At 50.4% G+C, this 18,760-nt stretch overlaps 8 protein-coding genes across 8 annotated transcripts; 4 read left to right on the forward strand and 4 right to left on the reverse strand.

Annotated features, from left to right (window-relative positions):
• Positions 1–49: 49 nt before the first annotated feature.
• On the forward strand, positions 50–2,406 carry P174DRAFT_403242 (putative 5'-nucleotidase). The gene is made up of 4 exons (XM_024823978.1): positions 50–201; positions 257–467; positions 538–731; positions 793–2,406. The coding sequence occupies exons 1-4, from the start codon at positions 95–97 to the stop codon at positions 2,282–2,284; spliced, it is 2,004 nt and encodes a 667-aa protein (XP_024683489.1). The 5' UTR covers positions 50–94; the 3' UTR covers positions 2,285–2,406.
• Positions 2,407–2,516: 110 nt separating this feature from the next.
• Positions 2,517–4,043, reverse strand: P174DRAFT_366334 (FAD-binding oxidoreductase; the record flags this gene model as incomplete). Its single annotated transcript, XM_024822107.1, has 1 exon — positions 2,517–4,043. The coding sequence occupies one exon, from the start codon at positions 4,041–4,043 to the stop codon at positions 2,517–2,519; it is 1,527 nt and encodes a 508-aa protein (XP_024683490.1).
• A 346-nt stretch (positions 4,044–4,389) lies between these two features.
• On the reverse strand, positions 4,390–6,482 carry P174DRAFT_418871 (uncharacterized protein; the record flags this gene model as incomplete). Its single annotated transcript, XM_024824739.1, has 3 exons — positions 4,390–5,613; positions 5,681–6,011; positions 6,142–6,482. The coding sequence occupies 3 exons, from the start codon at positions 6,480–6,482 to the stop codon at positions 4,390–4,392; spliced, it is 1,896 nt and encodes a 631-aa protein (XP_024683491.1).
• A 2,172-nt stretch (positions 6,483–8,654) lies between these two features.
• On the forward strand, positions 8,655–10,262 carry P174DRAFT_418872 (flavin-containing monooxygenase; the record flags this gene model as incomplete). Its single annotated transcript, XM_024824740.1, has 2 exons — positions 8,655–8,942; positions 8,997–10,262. 2 exons carry the CDS (start codon positions 8,655–8,657, stop codon positions 10,260–10,262), a joined length of 1,554 nt encoding a protein of 517 aa, XP_024683492.1.
• Positions 10,263–10,554: 292 nt separating this feature from the next.
• Positions 10,555–11,766, reverse strand: P174DRAFT_385958 (uncharacterized protein). Its single transcript, XM_024823282.1, has 3 exons — positions 11,674–11,766; positions 11,407–11,619; positions 10,555–11,353 (listed from the first exon to the last, which is right to left on the reverse strand). Exons 1-3 carry the CDS (start codon positions 11,684–11,686, stop codon positions 10,941–10,943), a joined length of 639 nt encoding a protein of 212 aa, XP_024683493.1. The 5' UTR covers positions 11,687–11,766; the 3' UTR covers positions 10,555–10,940.
• Positions 11,767–11,971: 205 nt separating this feature from the next.
• Positions 11,972–13,325, reverse strand: lcp5 (small subunit rRNA maturation protein LCP5). Its single transcript, XM_024826838.1, has one exon. The coding sequence runs from the start codon at positions 13,285–13,287 to the stop codon at positions 12,103–12,105; it is 1,185 nt and encodes a 394-aa protein (XP_024683494.1). The 5' UTR covers positions 13,288–13,325; the 3' UTR covers positions 11,972–12,102.
• Positions 13,326–13,501: 176 nt separating this feature from the next.
• On the forward strand, positions 13,502–16,343 carry P174DRAFT_439584 (transmembrane 9 family protein). Its single transcript, XM_024826839.1, has 4 exons — positions 13,502–14,840; positions 14,894–15,231; positions 15,282–15,717; positions 15,783–16,343. Exons 1-4 carry the CDS (start codon positions 13,739–13,741, stop codon positions 15,848–15,850), a joined length of 1,944 nt encoding a protein of 647 aa, XP_024683495.1. The 5' UTR covers positions 13,502–13,738; the 3' UTR covers positions 15,851–16,343.
• Positions 16,344–16,630: 287 nt separating this feature from the next.
• Positions 16,631–18,137, forward strand: P174DRAFT_439586 (EF-hand domain-containing protein). Its single transcript, XM_024826840.1, has 4 exons — positions 16,631–16,958; positions 17,191–17,276; positions 17,352–17,647; positions 17,709–18,137. The coding sequence occupies exons 1-4, from the start codon at positions 16,948–16,950 to the stop codon at positions 17,886–17,888; spliced, it is 573 nt and encodes a 190-aa protein (XP_024683496.1). The 5' UTR covers positions 16,631–16,947; the 3' UTR covers positions 17,889–18,137.
• The last annotated feature ends 623 nt before the right edge of the window (positions 18,138–18,760 follow it).

An 18,760-nucleotide genomic window follows, 5' to 3' on the forward strand; every position in this document is an offset into this window, starting at 1 on the left:
CGTATTGCCTTTTGAGCTCATTCAGCTGTCTGATCTGATCCTCTTTCACTCTTCTTCTCCCGCCTCTCCTCCTTGACATTGCTATATCGTATAAATGATGACTCCAACTGAACTAGATGGCCTCACCATCACACATTCCTCCAACAGAACAGGCGCCCCTGATTTGCGTCTGATTCACTACAACGATGTCTACCACGTGGAGTACTCTTGACCCCTTCACCGACAGGCTACCCCGATGAATACTGACCATGTCCAGAGCTGGTTCCGCTGAACCCGTTGGCGGCGTCTCCCGATTCCAATCTGTGATCAACTACTATCGCTCTCACCCGCGGTTTAGCGGACTTCCCGACGTCCTAACCTTCTTCTCCGGCGATGCCTTTAACCCCAGTCTCGAGAGCACAGTCACCAAAGGGCGACATATGGTACCGTTCCTGAACAAAGCAGGGACGGATGTAGCTTGCGTTGGGGTACGTGAACATGTTTCACAAGGAGTTGATGGAGACCAGGAATGTGGCTAACACGCTGTGGGGTGGACAGAATCACGATCTCGATTTCGGTGTCGCACAGTTTCGTCATTTGCGTAGCCAGTGCAGGTTTCCCTGGCTGCTTGCCAATGTTCTAGACCCGGCGCTGGGTTCAGACGTCTCGATCGCCAACTGCGAGAAGACAGTTATGCTGACGTCGTCGAACGGACTCAAGGTTGGCGTTATTGGGCTGGGAGAGCGCGAATGGTAGGTTATTGAGCGATCCTATGGTACTATGGTGGTCAGGAGATGAATTGACAATCCTAAGGCTAGGAACCATCAATTCCCTCCCTCCGGACCTGATCTATAAATCCGCCTCACAAACCGCGTTAGAGCTCGCACCGAAACTGCGCCAACAGGGCGCGGATATTATCGTCGCCGTCACCCACCAGCGAGAACCGAACGACTATAAACTAGCGCAGAACCTTCCCCCTGGCACGGTAGATCTCATTTTAGGAGGCCATGATCATTTCTACGGACATGCGGTGATCAACAACACCCATATCTTGCGATCCGGCACCGATTTCAAGCAGCTGAGCTATATCGAGGCGTGGCGCAAGACCGATGGACCGGGATGGGACTTCAACATCGTTCGCCGCGATATCGTTCGGACGATTCCCGAAGACCCCGCCACCGTGGCTCTGGTCGGTCGGTTGACCTCGAGTCTCAAGGCGAAGCTGGAAAAGCCGGTGGGATACACTGTTCGGCCGCTCGACGGTCGCTTCTCCACGGTTCGTCAGAGAGAGTCCAATCTCGGCAACTTTGTCTGCGATCTCATGCGATTCTACTATGCCGCCGACTGCGCTATGATGGCCGGCGGGACGATCCGCGGTGATCAAATCTACCCACCCGGTCTACTACGACTCAAGGATCTGCTAAACTGCTTTCCCTTTGAGGACCCGGTGGTCTTGCTCCGTATCAAGGGCTCAGCACTTATGGACGCTCTAGAAAACGGCGTGAGCCAGCTCCCCGCACTCGAGGGACGTTTCCCACAGGTATCGAACATTTCCTTTAGCTACAACCCGTCCGCACCCCCTGGCTCGCGCCTCAACTGGGCCAAGGTAGGCGGACAACCGATCGAGTTCGAACGGAGCTACGTGCTCGCGACGAGAGGCTACATGGCCCGCGGAAAGGACGGGTTCACATCCCTCCTCGTGCAGTCCGCCGGAGGCGAGGTGGAGGAGATCGTCGACGAAGAGAACGGCGTGATGATCAGCACCATCCTCCGGCAGTACTTCCTCAGCCTCCGGATCCTGGGCAAGTGGCAGCGCTGGAGCAAGAGTCTATCACGGCACTGGGCACAAGTCCACCAGAACCTCCACTGCGAGGGCTGGCTGAAACCCGCCTCCGCGCAACCCTCTCCCGTCTCCGAGAAGGTGCCCAGCCGGCCTTTCTTCTCGCGACCGAATCTCAAACGCACAAAGCACTATTACTACGGCCGGTTCGCCGAGATCGAAGGCAACGGGACGGTCAACGGCCACGAGGAGGAGGGCACGAGCATGGACTCCGACTCGGATTCGGACCCGGAGATCTTGACCTCCCCGCAGCCAACCACCAACTACGTCACCCTGCCTGCCCGCTCCGCCGCCGAGGAAGAACATCGGCTGCGGCTTGCGCGCCGGGCGGTCCGGAAATGGATGCGCGCCGCTGGGTTCGAGCCTACGACGCTCAACACGGCCGATGATGCTCAGGGGTTCACGCCGGCGTGGACCCCCGGCATTGCGCCCAGATTGGAGGGGCGCATTGTTATCGAGAAGTAGTGCCGACTCGTAGTTGGATAACTTGAGTTGCAGTTGGATCTTTTTTTTCGGAGCTCTGAGAGCAATGGTTGCTTCTTATCTACGCACAATAGAGAACGACTTATGATATATGACCAATGGATGATATACTTGGTATTGGCACTTGTTCATTTATATCATTATCTTTTCCATCCCCCCCATTGCCCGTGTCTCAGGTACCATTATCACATGAGAACGCGGAACGTAGCAGCCCTCAGGTCTTACTCTTTTGCTTCGTCTTGAGCAGGTAATCCCCTCCCCTCCAGGCTTTGTAGACGCCGTACAACCCACTCACAGGCCAGAGGTTCCACACAATATCCCGGATCGATCCCCAACTCTTACTGCCATTACCATCCTCAGGCGCCGTAAGTCTAACCCGGACTTTTTGATACAAATCCGGCAGATAAGACGCATGATATCTCTCCCTCAGCTGGTCGTATTTGCTCTTGTCGTATATGGACCAGAATTCATCTTCGGTGTAGTACGCATGCGCATACAACCACTTCTTTCCGCCGAGTTCGCGAACTTTGCCCTCCAGCCGGCGATTCTGTGCGATGAATTGATCGGCGTCGCTGTGGAAAGGAGATGGAGCCCACAGACCAAAGTTCATGAGATACCCGCCGTCCTCTGGATCGGTAGATGGTGGGACTGGATTGTTCGAATCGGAACGTGACATCAGTCCCTCCGAATGCCGCAAGGGGCACAGCCAGATCGGGTATGCGCCAAAGTTCTGTTTCTGGTCCAGCCAGTCGAGGAACTCGGTTGTCGCAGTGTATGGTACCGCCACGTCTTGGATGATGTACCGCTTCGAGTGTCCGCTCTCGTGGAGAGCGTGGTACATCACCCGCGTATGCATGAAATAGTCCAGAATGTAGCGTGTGATACGGTTGAATGGAACTAGGAAGTACGAATAGGCGTACCGGGCAACCCAGAAACCGCCCCGATCATAGCGGAAAAGGTAGTCGGTCAACGGGATGTAGTCTGGGTTTCTTGAAGACGACTTGGCACGTTTCTGTGCATGAAGATAAAACCACGGATCTCGAGAGCCGGTGAAGCGTTGTGGTTTGGCATTTGCAGGCAAAGTATCGGACAGCCGCCCTATACACACGACAATCTGATCCCTGGCGAGGACGATCCCGTCGAGGTAATCGATCTGGGGATCTGCAGCAGCAGTGCGGAAGATGTTCATGGCATGATCCATGCACGAGGTGGACTCGTACTTCAGCTCGACATAAGGTTTGGCCTGTTGACACTGTACCTCGAGCAATGTGACGACACCCAGAGTGCCGAATGCCGACGCAGCGCCCCGGAAGAGATCGGGATTCGAGGTCTTCGATGCAATCCGTACCTCACCGTTTGGCAGGACTATCTCAATCCAATTTACAGTGGCATCAAAGAAGCCGTGTCGAAATGAGCTGCTTTCGCCGGATGTCCCGGAAAATCCTCCCCCGACCGTGATACCAGGAAACTCCATCACGACAAGAGGGACGAGGCCAGCAGCCAGAGTGGACTGAACAAGGTGGTCCATAGGAACATTGGGTTCGACCAGCACGGTCTGAGCTTCGCAATCGGTGCGTATAACATGATTTAGACGCGCGGTGTTGATGGTGTTGTTGTGATCGTGTTGAGACTGCCGTGTACTATTCGTCGAGCCATGATAGATGCGAAAAGGTTGTTGGCGACTGTGGAATTCTCTGACCTGACCTGCAATGGTCGCTACGGCCTTGTTGTGATCGTCCATGTTGTGATGGCTTGCAGGAATCGGGGGAGAGCGGGTTGTGACGTAGCGGAATAGTACCTTGTCCTAGCTTGTGCCCACACCAACTAGGCTACCGAATTACTCCGTAGTGGCTCGGCTAACGCAGGGCAGGTCGGCGACAGTCTCATTCCGCGGCCAAACGATTATTCAAACATTGAGAGTTTCATAAAAATAAGTGATCTTCGAATGCAGGCGCAACACACATAGGATCATTTTGAACCTTCCGACAGAGGGTATCACGCCGACCGCGCACCCTGTGCTCTGCAACAATTCTCGCCGTGTTTCGGCTCGTTGCTAGGTGTTTCTCGTAGCCATCCTTATCAAAAGATCATTGAACTCCAACTGGACGCGCACCGGACAGGTTCACGACTCTTCCACCGCCGCCGGCAGCAGCGGCAGCAAACTGAGATGCCATCGGTGGTGGTGGCTGCACCCATCCAGGTACAGTATCATCTTCTCCTTCGCGTGCAGAGATGGTTTGCCAGACATTTGGAAAGCCAGTAGGCAAGGCACCACGAAGTCGTGCACCAGGAATTGCAAACCGAGGATTCCTGTGCGTAAGGTATCCGCGCATGAGACCTTGAGTCAGGAGCGATGCAAGAATGGACTCGAGCTCGCGCATCATAGGTGTTGGTTTTTCTTGTCCTTGATCTAGATGGTGGGCGTACGGATCTAGCTCAAACTGACTGTAGTCTGCGTCTATTTCGCCATCGATCAAGGCGCCCGTCGGATTGTCTTGCCATTGGCCCAGAGCATCAAAGTATCCATCTGGAGCAAGATAATCCCCGTACTTGGATTGCAAGGTAGCGGCAGACTCCAGCTCACCGGCGTCCACGCCACTCACGCCAGTGAAGTCCGGATCCAATACCTTGAAGACTATCTGTGACCCGGAGCTATTGCTACCAGCCTTTGCGTCCTGCGCTCTGCTGGGCTGTATAACTCCGATAGCTCCAAGTGATGCCTGAGTATGTTGCGATTGCAGCCATCGCACGGCCGTTTCCAATTTGCTCAAGTAAAGATAGGGCGGCGGTCCGCGCTGGGATTGCCCTTGAGGATCCCCATGGAAGCCAGCATGAATAAACACCTTACGTGCTAATGACCGCCATACTAGAATCTCGCATCGATTCCGCAAAGGAAGCAAGATGCCTCGCTTTGCGTACCATTCAGTCGTCTGCGAGTCCACTGCCAGATGCTCTCGGAAGGCAATGTAGTCCCCACGAACGATCAATTGGCAAATTGGGATGAATCGCTCGGCGAGTCCTTCGCATTCTGGCTTTTGCAAGAGTTGCAGTGAAGGGAAGCGGCCCATGATGATGTTGCATGGGATAAGGTACGTGAGAATCATGCGTTTCTGACTGACAGCCTGGCGGTGACACTGGTCGTAGGCAGCTTGCAGCGCGATCTGCGCCGGATAGAAGAGGTTGTTGGAGAATAAATATCGCCCGAGGTAGTAGAGATACGTGACTCGCTGAGAAGCAGGGAAGTGCTTCAGAGGCGGTGACTGGGCACTGATGCTGGCGAACATCTGTTCCGCATTTCGCAGCTTGCCGCACTGTATGATTGTTTCAGTCGATGCGTAATTGATAACGATGAACTGTATGTCGAGGATCAATGCATACCTGAAAGAGTAGTTTCAAGCACAGATTGGCCATAAGATAGATGCCCACTCGCTTGCCCTCGGGCTTTCCATGAATCCCTGGGGTGCCGCTCCGATCGGTAAGGCACTTGATGAAGGCTTCACGGACGACGTTTGCCGACCGCTCCACGAGGGTGACTTTCTCAACGCTCTCTTCCTGGCTCGAACTACCCTCCTGCCTCAACAAGTGTGCAATCAATTCTGGCCGACGGTCCAGACCCATTGCTAACTTTGCAAGGACTTTGGACAAATAGAGAACGGTCGGTAACACTATCACACCCATCTGACTGTCGCCGAGAGCTATGACGCATTGGCTGTTTGGTTCAAAAAGGCACGAATCAGTCATCGCGTCACGAAAGCGGAAATATCGGTCAGAAACTCGCTGGGTGATCGAGCCCGAGACAAGAAGATCGTGTAGACAGGAAATAGACGGCGGCGACTTACTTGAGAAGTCCCTTGAGTAGGTTATACGTCTCGAGGAGGTTGTCGACATTGACATCGCGAAGGAAGCTGAAATATAGCTTCATGAATGTAGGGAAGGCCGCCCACGAGCTAGCTCCTTTGGTGCGCGGCACAACCTCTTCGCATCGTCGTAACAGGTTTCCTTCTCTTGGCGATCCGCTGGGGTATTGTTGTCGTAGCTCGTCCACCATCTGTCGGTACACGTCCGGGAGAGGAGGTTCGATCTGCAAGAAATCCTGGAGCTTGGCTCCATCGCGCTCTTTCACGAGATCAGCTATTCCTGCTAGGAAGCGATCCAATACAGGAGTGCCCTGGCCCGCCATAGTTGGTAGTCGTGAGAAGCAGCAATAGGAGGGATAGTTGACGTCGGAAAGGTGGTGGATAGATTCAAGGTGTTGGCGGTCATAGGAGCTCAGCGGTCGTACGAACTGTGAGGAGAGTAGATAATTATCGGTAAGAGCGCATTATTCTCCTTATACAGAAAAAGAATTGAGATCGTAAGCAGCGCAAAGAATGTGGTTGAGCGTGCCTTCGTGGGTAGAGACTTGACAACCGCGAAAGAAGCTCCGGAGATTAAGCTCTTTGTGGCGGGCGGAAGAGACGATAACTGACCGCAGACCAATCCCTTTCGTGGTTAGCTCTACGAGGTACTCTTTGTTTTATTGTCTAGGGACACCTGCCACACCTATCTGGATAATAATCATCGTGCTCATCACTTCGGAAAGCCGAATATGGAGATTATTTAATTCGCTATATACAGCGTGACGAAGTCCAAATAGCCTGGATTACATGCATGGGCCAATCCTTGAAGGGGATTGGAGAAACCAAGCCTCCATCACACAATATACAATTTTGGAAATCATGCAAGATCTTGTCTCCGGGCTACAATAATCGTTGTACTCGGGACGCGGCAGTTCTAGTTACAGCGGTGACTGTGAGGCAGAGCGCAGAAGGATAGGTGAAAGCTAAGTTTATATTGGACTTCAAGATCCACCAAGACCTATTGATACTCGTGGTGCGTCCACTTGTTATCTGTATCTCTTTGCCAAAGATCATCCTCGTGTTGCGCGGGTCTCGATACAGTTCTTGCGTTTTGCGTGGTTTTGGTTCATAGGACCGCACATATACATGTTACAAGGATGGCGATCGATTCAGCTTGAGATAGCGAGCATATGAGCCCAGTCTGGGCGTTTCAGAATTGAGCACAACGTCTTGGAGACTACTGCGAGATCCAAAGTCTCTCGTAGCTTCACCCGGCGGTATCTGCGTCGGTTAAACATGTCACACCGTTGATACAGCCGTCGACGCTGAAGCGAAAGGGAAGCTACACCGGCGGCAATTGACAGGTGGGAGAGAATACAAACGAGTATTTCGTCTGTCAGTGTTTGAGAGGTCCTTCTTTTGGCTACAGTGTCTCGACCTTCAATTCGCACTGGGAGTGGTGCCTCAGGCCATTGACCAGAGATGTTGGAATTTGCAAGGGATACATCAATTCCTCATCATATGATGGAAACGATGGCTCGCTAACAGGGTACTTTATCCTATATATTCTGAGTGGCCCAAAGGCTCTATGGATGTATTCGAGTGGAGAATAGAGGAAGGTACCTTAGGGGAAGCTTAAACTAAATATATGCCTGCCAATCACCTCCAGTGTCTGCGCTAGATCCTGGAAATCACCCCGGAGATACAAAAGGACTATGGCGCTAGGAGGCTTGCTACCCTACGGAATGATTATAACCTACAAGGAGAGCATTGGAGGCTCGACCATATACACAACGGTCTAATCACATGTGTCTCCCTGGGCAATACTTATGAGATATAGGTATCTCGGGCTCGATGCCTGCTCTTTCGAAGGGACGCTCGCCAATGATCTATTGCTTGCCATACTTCAGAATATCACCATTTCAGGATTGCATTTATGTAGTAAGAAACAAGCTTTAGGTCATTTGGGTTGGGTGCTTAGGTGCCATGATGATCTGGTGATCTGGTGAAGTGAACTCGTTATAATGGTGAGTCGTCCGCTCTATCCAGGAGCATAGACGTTCATTATTTGCCTACCTCGGGTGAGTATCTTCGAAATGTTGTCAAACTTGATAAAAATAACGCACCCCTGCAATATCTGGCGAAATGATGATGCCGGACGTCGTGGGACGAGAACAATCACAAGGAAGCAGCAAACACTTCATTCCCTCGTCCACTTTCACATGAATGTGGTCCACTCACCTACGTCATTGCTTGAACCACACCACCACCAACATTCAGAGCAGGCCAGGAAAAAGATCTATCTCGGATACCATTGAAAAGAAGTCTGATTCCCTGCTTATTTTCCTTTTTGTAAACAATTCTCTCATATTACCTTCGCTTTCCATACTTCCCTCTTGTCTGAGGTTCCCCGTTCCATCGTTCAGTTGGGCAATTAGGTGTTAGCCTTGCTATAATTTGTCTGTCATACAAAGTCGCAATATCCCTCAGGATAATCTGAGTGTTCATCTTCTATGGCTCAATCAAAAGCCAAGTCCACGATTGTGGACTTCTTCACACATCCATTCCTCGTGGTGTTCAGTTTATTCTATGTGCTATTCCAGAATATCCTCACCTGGATTTTCTCTCCTGCGCCTCCGCCTCCAGCATCAACTGCCAATGGTCTTCCCAAGAAAAGAGTAGCTGTCATTGGTGCTGGTTTGACCGGCGTATCGTCCGCGGCGCACTGCATTGGACATGGATTCGATGTGCAGTTATTTGAAGCCCGTCCTAAAGATAAAGGCCTCGGAGGCATCTGGAGTGTACGTTGTTCACCATGAGCTTGATTCGAAATCTGCTAATGCAATCTCATCCAGCGCGTCAACTCTACCTCATCCTTGCAGGTTCATAGTATAATGTACCGATTCCATCCATCAGTGAAATACACTACCGCCTATCCCTCGCAACAGGAAATTCGCGAGCAGATCATTGACGTGTGGAAACGCTACGGCCTCCAGAAGCGCACCGTTTTCGACACTCCAGTTACGTCCGTCAAACAGACAAAGGACGGAAAATGGATCGTTAACGACAACGAGGAAGAGTATGGACGCTTCGATGGCGTGATCGCATCTGTTGGCGTTTGCGGTGATCCAAAGATGCCGCCTCTTCCGGATCAAGACCGCTTTAAAGGCAAGATTTTCCATTCTTCTGAGCTCGATGGGAAAGACGTCGAGGGCAAGAAGGTGCTCATCATTGGCGGTGGCGCCAGTGCCATTGAAGCGCTGGAATTTGCCGTCAAGTCTAAGGCGAGTGAGATTGACGTGCTGTCACGGTCCGATAAGTGGATTATCCCGCGCAACGTATTCGTCCAGTCGCTGCTAGCCATGAACATCTTTGGACAGGAGACATTCTTGTCATGGATTCCGGAGCGGTTGCTACACAAGCTTTTCTATCGGGATCTCCAGGACATCGCCCCATCAAGCGGTCTCTACACCGAAACTCCCATGGCCAACTCGGAGCTCTTTGACCAGATCCGCCAGGGTAAAGCACGCTGGCTACGCGGAGACATTGTCTCTCTCTCAGAGGATGGTGTCATGTTCAATCATCGCTCACGAGGAGTCCCCAAGGGTGGTCCCGGACATGAATCGGTTGTTCCCGGAGATGTGATCATCATGGCAACGGGCTTCAAGCGTCCATCGCTCAACTTCCTGCCCCACGATTGTTTTGAAGACCCATACGGCCCACCCAGCTGGTATCTCCAGGTCTTCCCTCCAAAGTATCCAAGCATCTGCGCCAACAACAGCACCTACATCAATGCCATCGGCACTGTGGGAAACATGCACATTGGTATATACACGCGCTTCCTGCTGATGTTCCTGGTTGATCCTCTATCGCGGCCAACAGAAGGTCGGATGAAGACCTGGATCGACTTTACGCGCTTGATGAAACGGCTGGCTCCGACAGGAGCTTTTGACTTCTTCACTTACGCCGAATTGATTTATTGGTACATCTTCGTAATTCTTGTCAACCCATTCCGCTGGAAGTGGGCGCCATTCGTGCTCTTTGGCATTGGCCGTACGCTTCCGCTGGAGGTCGTCAGGCAAGAAGAATCGTTCCGACAAGAGTTGAGGAAGCAGCATTAAAACGTTTGTATGGTTTTGATGCTACCACCCAGCAAAGCATAACTCTTAAACTGGACGGTGCCCCGGAAAGGTGCTCTATCACGATACTTATGACTTCTCTTTCTTTACTCTTATCCAAAAATATGTTTGATATTCCTGTAGACAGCACTTATAAAAAATTACACTTACGTTTCTATGTCAATATCTTCCTCGTTAATTCCCTCAAGCTTACGAGATAAACCAAAGATCGAAGCAAGTCATGGAGCCTCAATGACATAAGCGCCATCCCAATATTGATTGAAGACTACCTAGTCGCATGTCCCATGAGTCATGGTTATGGGCTCCAATGTTTGTTTAAGATACACTCACAGAAGCCCATCTTCTCATAACTATCACCCCGCCCTTGGATCTGTTGTCTGCCTTGAACAAAGAGAATCAGGTCCATTGAAAGGTCTCTTGGTTTTGGATAGACTTGAAAGGTGTTTAAGAATCTGCAGAAGGCAGATATACGCCAGTGTGTGAGGAGGTAATAGGAATGTATATAAGAAGCCGACGGCTGGACAAAAGTTCTAATAATAAATCTCTGAATTGTATTGATGCTCACGGGGGAAACAGAGTAGAGACCCCAAGAAGGTGGTAACCAAACAACGCCAATATAACACATCAGTTAAACTTGACGACCTTCTCGAGACTTCCGCCTCATTCTTTCTTAATCTCCGGTATCTTCCTCTCAATATTGTACAGAAGGTTTCCCTTACGCAGCATCTTGTAAGGAATAACCCGTCTTTCCTCCAGCCACATGATAGGATAGAAGATGACAACACCAAGCATACAGAAGAGAGTCGCGAATAATTGGAAAGCAAGAACAAAGAGATGCCCCACATGGGGAACCACAAACTTGATCCATTCCGAGACCTGGTACAGATCTTCTTGCTTGGCGATGTAGTAGAGGGTATGATCCCCGTTCACCATCGAGGGCTTCTGGACTCCAGAATCCGTGGTAAGGTTGATGACTGTGGTGAGTCTGACTGGAGAGACGTGGAAAGGGACTACCCATATTGAGAATATCTGTGACATGGTAATATAGAGAGTGAGATGGCTTTCATCATAAGCTGTAGACTGTTAGCGACCCCGCAAGATCAGTGACTGAGCTATGAATACTTGCCTATGGAATGAATCTGGTGCTCAATTCGAGGCGACATGATCTTGTACCATTGGAAGATCTTGATGATGGCCCATCGGCTGCCATTATAACTCGGAACCCGACAGAATGGATGTACAAAAGCTGCTGATGGTGTGAAGTATTTCTCTATTGTTTCCTGCTGAACTGATGGTGGTGACTCTATCAGCTGCTCGATAACAGTTGATATCTCTGACACTGCATTGTCACATTAGATCAGATTGGCCATCATTGTAGGATCTGGGCGCTAACCTGGGTTTTCCATCTTCCTATTTTCTTCCTTCGAAGTATGATGTTGCTCTTTGAGTTGAGAAGGACTGAGGATAAAGCGAATGGTGGATGGGCTTCTCATTGATTAATTGTTCCTGTTCCTGAGGCCGAAATGGCGATGATGTCATTCGCTTTCCGACGCATGTGAAAATGCAATTTGGACATGGTGCCATTTCAGCATGTGTTTATCATCGCTAAATCTGATCTACGTAATAATGTACAGAGCTCATTAGATCAATGATTAGCGCTGGATAACAGATTTGAGGTAGTGTTAGAAGATGCTCTGATTAGAGTTCGCACAGGCGGCACAATATATAATCGATCAACTTTTGATGGTATCGGTGAAATGCCAGTTGCCTCACATATAAACAGAACTCCAGGACCATATCCATAATGCCAAAATATGTACATCTAAGCCCGTTTCCAGCTCTCAACCTTCTTCCGACGCTTCTCAAAGATCTGACCAACTGCCGCGCCATCACTGCGTGGTCCATCGTCATTAAGTTTTCGTTTCCGACTCTTCTCCAGCGCGCTACCGCTTCCTTTGGCCCTACGCGTGAGCTTTGCGATCCGGTCTGCACCCTCGGTAAGACCTTTCCATTCTTCACCACCAAAAGTGCTCTCCTTGCCCTGACCGCGCCGCTTGGCTCTCTCCTTCTTGCTCTCCTTGGCCAACCGCACGAAGTTGGTTTCTTCATAGGTAGTACGTTCTGCCTCGTGCTCCCTTTCCTTCCTGGTCTTCGAATGTCTTCCTCCTTGGACAATTGTGCTACCGATGCTGGGCTCTGCCATGGGCGCGGCCGACAATTCAGCACTGACAAACTCGTCAATGACATTGGATCGGCGTGGACGGCGGTCCCTCTGCTCTTTGCGTTCGGTTGTGGGAAGTGCAGTTGGCATGATTCTCGGAGGCCGATAGATTCCGTCCCCTGACACGTTCTTGTCTGCCTTCTCTTCTGTCTGAGCCTCCGGCTTTATTCCCTTCGCGAAGGCAGAAATATTCGGCCGGTAAGCCATCTCGTCAATGTCCTCCTCCTCTTCGTCTTCTCCTTCACTATCGCTCTCGCTGTTGCCGGAGCTCTCCGCCGAGCCAGATTCCTTGTTTCTAGCAGATTTCGCACTCTTTGCCTTGCTCTTTGTCGTGGCCTGAACACCGCGCTCGGCTCTGTCGGCGTCCTCTGCAGCCTTGATGACTTTGTCAACCTGGTACTTCAATCGACCCTCCAGAGGCCGAACGCCTCGGTCCAAATACACGCGGAGCTCGGTAAGCTTCTTAACGATTTCTTCGCGCAGTGACGAGTTTCCATCATCGACATGGCTGTTCTCTTCTGCCTTCGACTCCGCAGGGGCTACCTCTCTCAACTGGAAAATGACAAGGAAAACCAGGTTGTGTAGATAAGATAGTAACAGGTCGCTTTTGGTGTCAAGAAGCGATATGCCATCGTGAGGAGGTTCGATGGAGACGTCGGTTGGTGATCCTCGTTTTGTTTTCGGAAGGGACGACCCGGTGCTCGACAAACAGCTGGTGAGATTCTCCAGTAACGTAGAAATATTCTCTAGGCCCGAAGGATCTGTTTGAGCCGCTGCGGTCGCCATTGTAATGTTGGATAGTTATATAACCTGGGTCCTTACTCTAGAGTGCGGTAAAAGATCTTGAGGGAAATTTTTCGATCACCCAAATCTTATCGGCACGTGATGATTAACCGGTTGCTTGGGATCTGAGAGCTATCACGTGTGCCAAGACCGCGGATTAGTTGGCCCTGCGGAAAGTCCAGGTAACCAAAGCTCGTACGGAGTAACCACTGCTTGTCACTTATTCCAGCTTCCCCAACAATTGTAATCCTTTCATCCTGTTGGTCTCATCTATTGACCACTCTCCTACACATGATCTTCTGAGTAGGGCCTCATCTTCACGGTGCGCCAGTTCGCTCTATGGTTCAGTTCGAATACTTTATAAGCCATCTTTATCCGCTTTAGGCTTCGCCCGTTTATTCTAGACCGACACACCTGAGCTGATTGTCCCCTTTTCCCTCCGGAAGCGCCCAATATGCGGCTCGACAAACGGTTAACGATATCTACTCTTCTCCTGACAGCTCCTTCATTATCCGCCGCTTTTTACCTTCCTGGTGTAGCACCCACTTCATACGATGAAGGCCAAGCTGTGCCGCTCTACGTCAACCATCTTACCCCGGGGCTAGCGCAACAAGATGAACAGCTGCATTCCGTCTTCGCTTACGACTACTATCATACCGCATTCCACTTTTGTCGTCCGGCAGATGGACCGAAAGATGTTCGCGAGTCATTGGGTAGCATTCTTTTCGGTGATCGAATCCAGACATCGCCATTTGAGTTGTTCATGGGCAAGAATGAATCATGCAAGGCTGTTTGTGGAGAAGTCAAGTTCGATTCGCGAAGCGCCAAATTTGTCAACAGAAGGATAGCTCAGGGCTATAATATCAACTGGTTGGTGGATGGGCTCCCCGGTGCTCAGTTGAATCTGGACGCAGTGACCCAGTCCAAGTTCTACAGTCCAGGTTTCGCGCTCGGCACTCTGAATGATGATGGGCAGGCAATGCTGAACAACCACTATGATATCGTCATTGACTATCATCGCGTAGGGTTCGGCAGCAAGGACAAGTACCGGGTTGTCGGTGTGCTCGTTCAACCGGCGTCCCGGCGTGATTCCAGAGTCCTTGAACACGGAACAGTGGAGTGCGGCGCAGACGACGCCGCTGTAATTCTGAGCGAAGATGGCGAGACTCCAGTCACTTGGACGTATGGCGTGTATTGGCGCGAATCGCCCACTCCTTGGGCTACTCGCTGGGATAAGTACTTGCATGTTTACGATCCGAAGATCCATTGGTTTTCACTCATCAACTCTGCCGTGTTTGTAGTTTTCTTGGTCGGTATGGTGAGTATGATCCTTCTGAGGGCTCTCAAAAAAGACATCGCTCGTTACAACCGCCTGGACATGATCAATCTCGAAGATTTGGATGGCACGTCAGCTGCCATTGAGGACGGAATTCAAGAGGATTCTGGCTGGAAGCTGGTTCATGGCGATGTATTCCGATGCCCCAGGTCACCTTTGCTCCTGAGTGTGCTTGTCGGCAACGGGGCTCAACTTTTCATGATGACTGGTGTGACAGTTGGTAGGTTTATCTAAAGTTTTCGTTGTGCGCACGGAATGCTGATTCTGTCAAAGTCTTCGCGCTTTTCGGTCTTCTCTCGCCAGCAAACCGCGGTTTCTTGGCCACTGCCATCCTCCTCATTTACACCCTTTTTGGCTTCATCGGAGGCTATGTCTCGGCTCGCGTATACAAGTCATTCGGCGGCGAGGCTTGGAAGCGCAACATCATCCTGACTCCGGTTTTGATTCCTGGGCTTATCTTTGGTACCTTCTTCCTGCTGAACCTGTTTGTCTGGGCCAAGGGTTCTAGTGGAGCCGTACCTTTCACAACCATGCTTGCCCTGGTCCTCATTTGGTTCGTCATCAGTGTGCCATTAAGTGTGGCAGGCAGCTGGCTTGGTTTCAAGCAACGAGTATGTTCTTGCTCACCCTCTAACGAGCATCTGCTGACTTGCATTTTCAGGCAATCGAAGGTCCAACGAAGACCAACCAAATTCCGAGACAAGTTCCTCCCATGACTGGAAGCCTTCGGACAATTCCTTCTTTGCTACTTACGGGCATTTTGCCTTTTGGAGCTATCTTTGTGGAGCTGTACTTCATCATGACTTCTTTGTGGACGAACAAGATTTACTACATGTTCGGATTCCTCTTCCTCTGTTATGGACTCATGATCATGACCACTGCGGCCACCACGGTCCTGTTGGTTTACTTTTTGTTGTGCGCTGAAAACTACCGGTGGCATTGGAGGGCGTTCGCTGGAGCCGGAATGACGGGCTTCTATGTTTTCATCAATGCCTTTATTTTCTGGATCACTCGAGTGAGCTTCGGTGGACTCACAGGGGCAGTCCTCTATGTGGGTTATTCTGCCTTGATCGGTTTCCTGGTCTTCATATTAACAGGTATGTTTTTCGTCCATGAACCAGGCTGGAGGGTTTTGAGGTGGTCTCTAACTCGTTCTGCACAGGTTCGATTGGATTCTTCGCCAGCTGGGCGTTTGTACAACGCATCTACGGCTCGATCAAGGTGGACTAAACTTCGTACATTATTTATGCCATTCGAAGTCATAATTAGCAGGTAGTCCGCGCGTCCAATTGATCAATCAGCACAACTTGCATTTGCTCTCGGTCTTCGGACGGGAGATCCCGTTGCCGAACGGTTGAATACACGTACGATGGAACGGTCCAGACGTGATGATCGGACTTCAAAGTATAAAAAGCCTGTCTGATGAATACGCTTACTTCTGGTATCTTCGTGCTTCCCTGGTTCTTACACATCCATATTCCGCTAGTATCATGTTCTTTTAAGCAGATGACGTCAGCCGGGACATTGTACATATCTTTGGGTCAGCTTCCAGCTACTTAGTCACCGAGGCAATGGCGGAGGAACGACAACGGGGCGTTTGGTGCGATTATTGATTTGACTCGAGATGAGCAGGTGATGTACGATAACGAAATGTAGATATATATTATAGACTGTTCAAGGCGCACAGGGTCTGAGCTTGGAGGGGATTCTTCTCCGCATCACGGTGTTATTAATAGAACGTCAATCTAATCAGGAGCTACAGTAGATAGGAAACCATCCAGACCGGGGTTCGAGAATGGGAACTAGAATAATACTACGTAGATATCTTTTGATGATAATAAAAATAATACCCTGCATGAATTATCCATGATGCATAGTGGAGCTTCCTCCCATCCTGCCGTCTGCCAAGCCGACAACCTGTTCTGGACCGATGGACTGCCCACGCTTGACGGCTTGACTGACTCCATCACAATCGGGAAGACTTACGGCCAGTTACGACACTACGACAGTCTATTTCGACAGTCTATTTCTCCGACTGGAACCCGAACCATTAACTTTCAAGTGTATTAACTGCACCAGGTTTTTGTTCCTATATCATCCGTTATTAGCCTCTCTGTCAGTCGTCTATACTCTTTTAGCTCTCACCCTCTCTTGGCCAAGCAGCACACGATCTTATCGAAGCAAACCTCGCTTTACCCCGCGTCTTCCGTGCTTCCGTCTTTCCACCGCCGTCGCATAAGATTTCGGAGCGCTGAGCCTCGCTTGTCCTTGCAAAGGCTAAGAGCTACTTTTTTATCCTTGATAGTGTGCGGGAAGTTTGTTTGATCATGGGTAAATCGTGAGTACTGCGCTTGTTTGTCGTTCCGCGCATCAGGGGAATGGTGAGACGGGGTTACAACCCGCCAGCTATGGACTTTGCTTTCCCCACGGGGTCGAGGACTATATGGTTTTTGAAACTAGGGTCTGTCGTCTCGACGGGCCTACATTAATGTTTTTCTTCTTGATTGTCGTTATAGTTGGGGCAAACATCCCCGCTTAGGAATATAAGCTAACGACAACTGGCCACATAGACAGTCGAAGCTCTCCCCCTCCCAGCTCGAAGAGCTCCAGAGGGCGACACATTTCGATAAAAAAGAGCTGCAACAATGGTATAAAGGTGTGTGAAGAGTGAGCAGCGGCGATCCCAAGCCGGAGGAGATTCAAGTGCGCTGACCGTGGCATGGCGGGGTAGGTTTCTTGAAGGACTGCCCCTCGGGGACCCTGACAAAGGAGGAATTCCAGAAGATCTACCGACAATTCTTTCCCTTTGGCGATCCTTCCTCGTTTGCAAATTATGTATTCAGAGTGTTCGACTCGGATAATAGCGGCATGATCGATTTCAAGGAGTTTATCTGTGCGTTGTCGGTGACCTCGCGGGGTAAGATGGAGGACAAGCTGGACTGGGCATTCCAATTATACGACATCGATGGCGACGGAAAGATTACGTACGACGAGATGCTGGCTATTGTTGAGGCGATTTACAAAATGGTGCGATCTCACAATGACTGGCTCTCTCGCGGACAGACTCCAGCTAACGGGGCGAGTATAGGTCGGCTCCATGGTCAAGTTGCCCGAGGACGAAGACACACCAGAGAAACGAGTCAAGAAGATCTTCCGCATGATGGACAAGGACGAGAACGGCAGCCTGGATATGGAGGAATTCAAGGAGGGCAGCAAACGCGACGAGACCATTGTCAGCGCCTTGTCCCTCTACGATGGATTGGTATAGTGCGCGCGGACGACGTGTCCTCCCGCTCATAGTGTCGTGCATCCTCTTACCTTCTGGCGAATGCGGCGCAAATTCGAGGTTCTCCTCATTGACCTTGGCTCACTCCATTTGCTTTTTATCTTCTTGGTTTTCTGTCGGTATTTGTTGCTTCTATTTTTTAGGATTCCCACAGCCCATGTTCTCTTACTTGCGCCTGCCAAGGTACTCTTTTACGAGGGCTTGGTAGACAAGACTTCAGTTTTCTTGTAACTTTTTTCTTTTTCTTTTTTTTTTTTTTCTCCTTGCTTCTGCTCTTCTGTACATGAAAAAAACAAAAAGACAAAATCTCGGTGATTTTACCTCTCTTCTCTTCCGGTTTGCTTGCTACCTCTTCCTTTCGGTGGTTGGATCACGCGTCTTCCCTAAAACAAGGGCGGATTTCGTGGGATAATTCTTCGTTTCATGTACAGGATTTTAGCAGAGGCCATTGGTCTCTCCGACTGTTTTGCCGACTATTTATTGCGGTGGATGCGGTTTGTGCTTTTAGCGTGCGAGCCTAGAATAATCAACTATGCCATATGCTTTTGAAGCGGATATAACTATCGAGTGTACTTCGTATACAACCGATTCATCCCAAGTCTTCTGATCGCAACAATAATTTCGACTCAAATAATAGCCTTGAGCTGTTGAGCAATGCATTGTGCAAGTATGTTTGCCTTGATCGTCTCATTTTATAGCCTCTTACGGCGAAGTCGCTTGGCTCCGAATTGACCACTAGTGTCTCATTGATGGCCATCTCCACCGCTCCAAAATGGCGCTCTAGCCTGTTTCTTCCTATTCCTCCTTAGAGTGCCGGGCATCTTGGACCACACTGGCACACTGACACCCCCGTA

Source organism: Aspergillus novofumigatus (genome assembly GCF_002847465.1).
Source record: "Aspergillus novofumigatus IBT 16806 chromosome Unknown P174scaffold_3, whole genome shotgun sequence".
In the NCBI taxonomy this organism is placed as follows: domain Eukaryota; kingdom Fungi; phylum Ascomycota; class Eurotiomycetes; order Eurotiales; family Aspergillaceae; genus Aspergillus; species Aspergillus novofumigatus.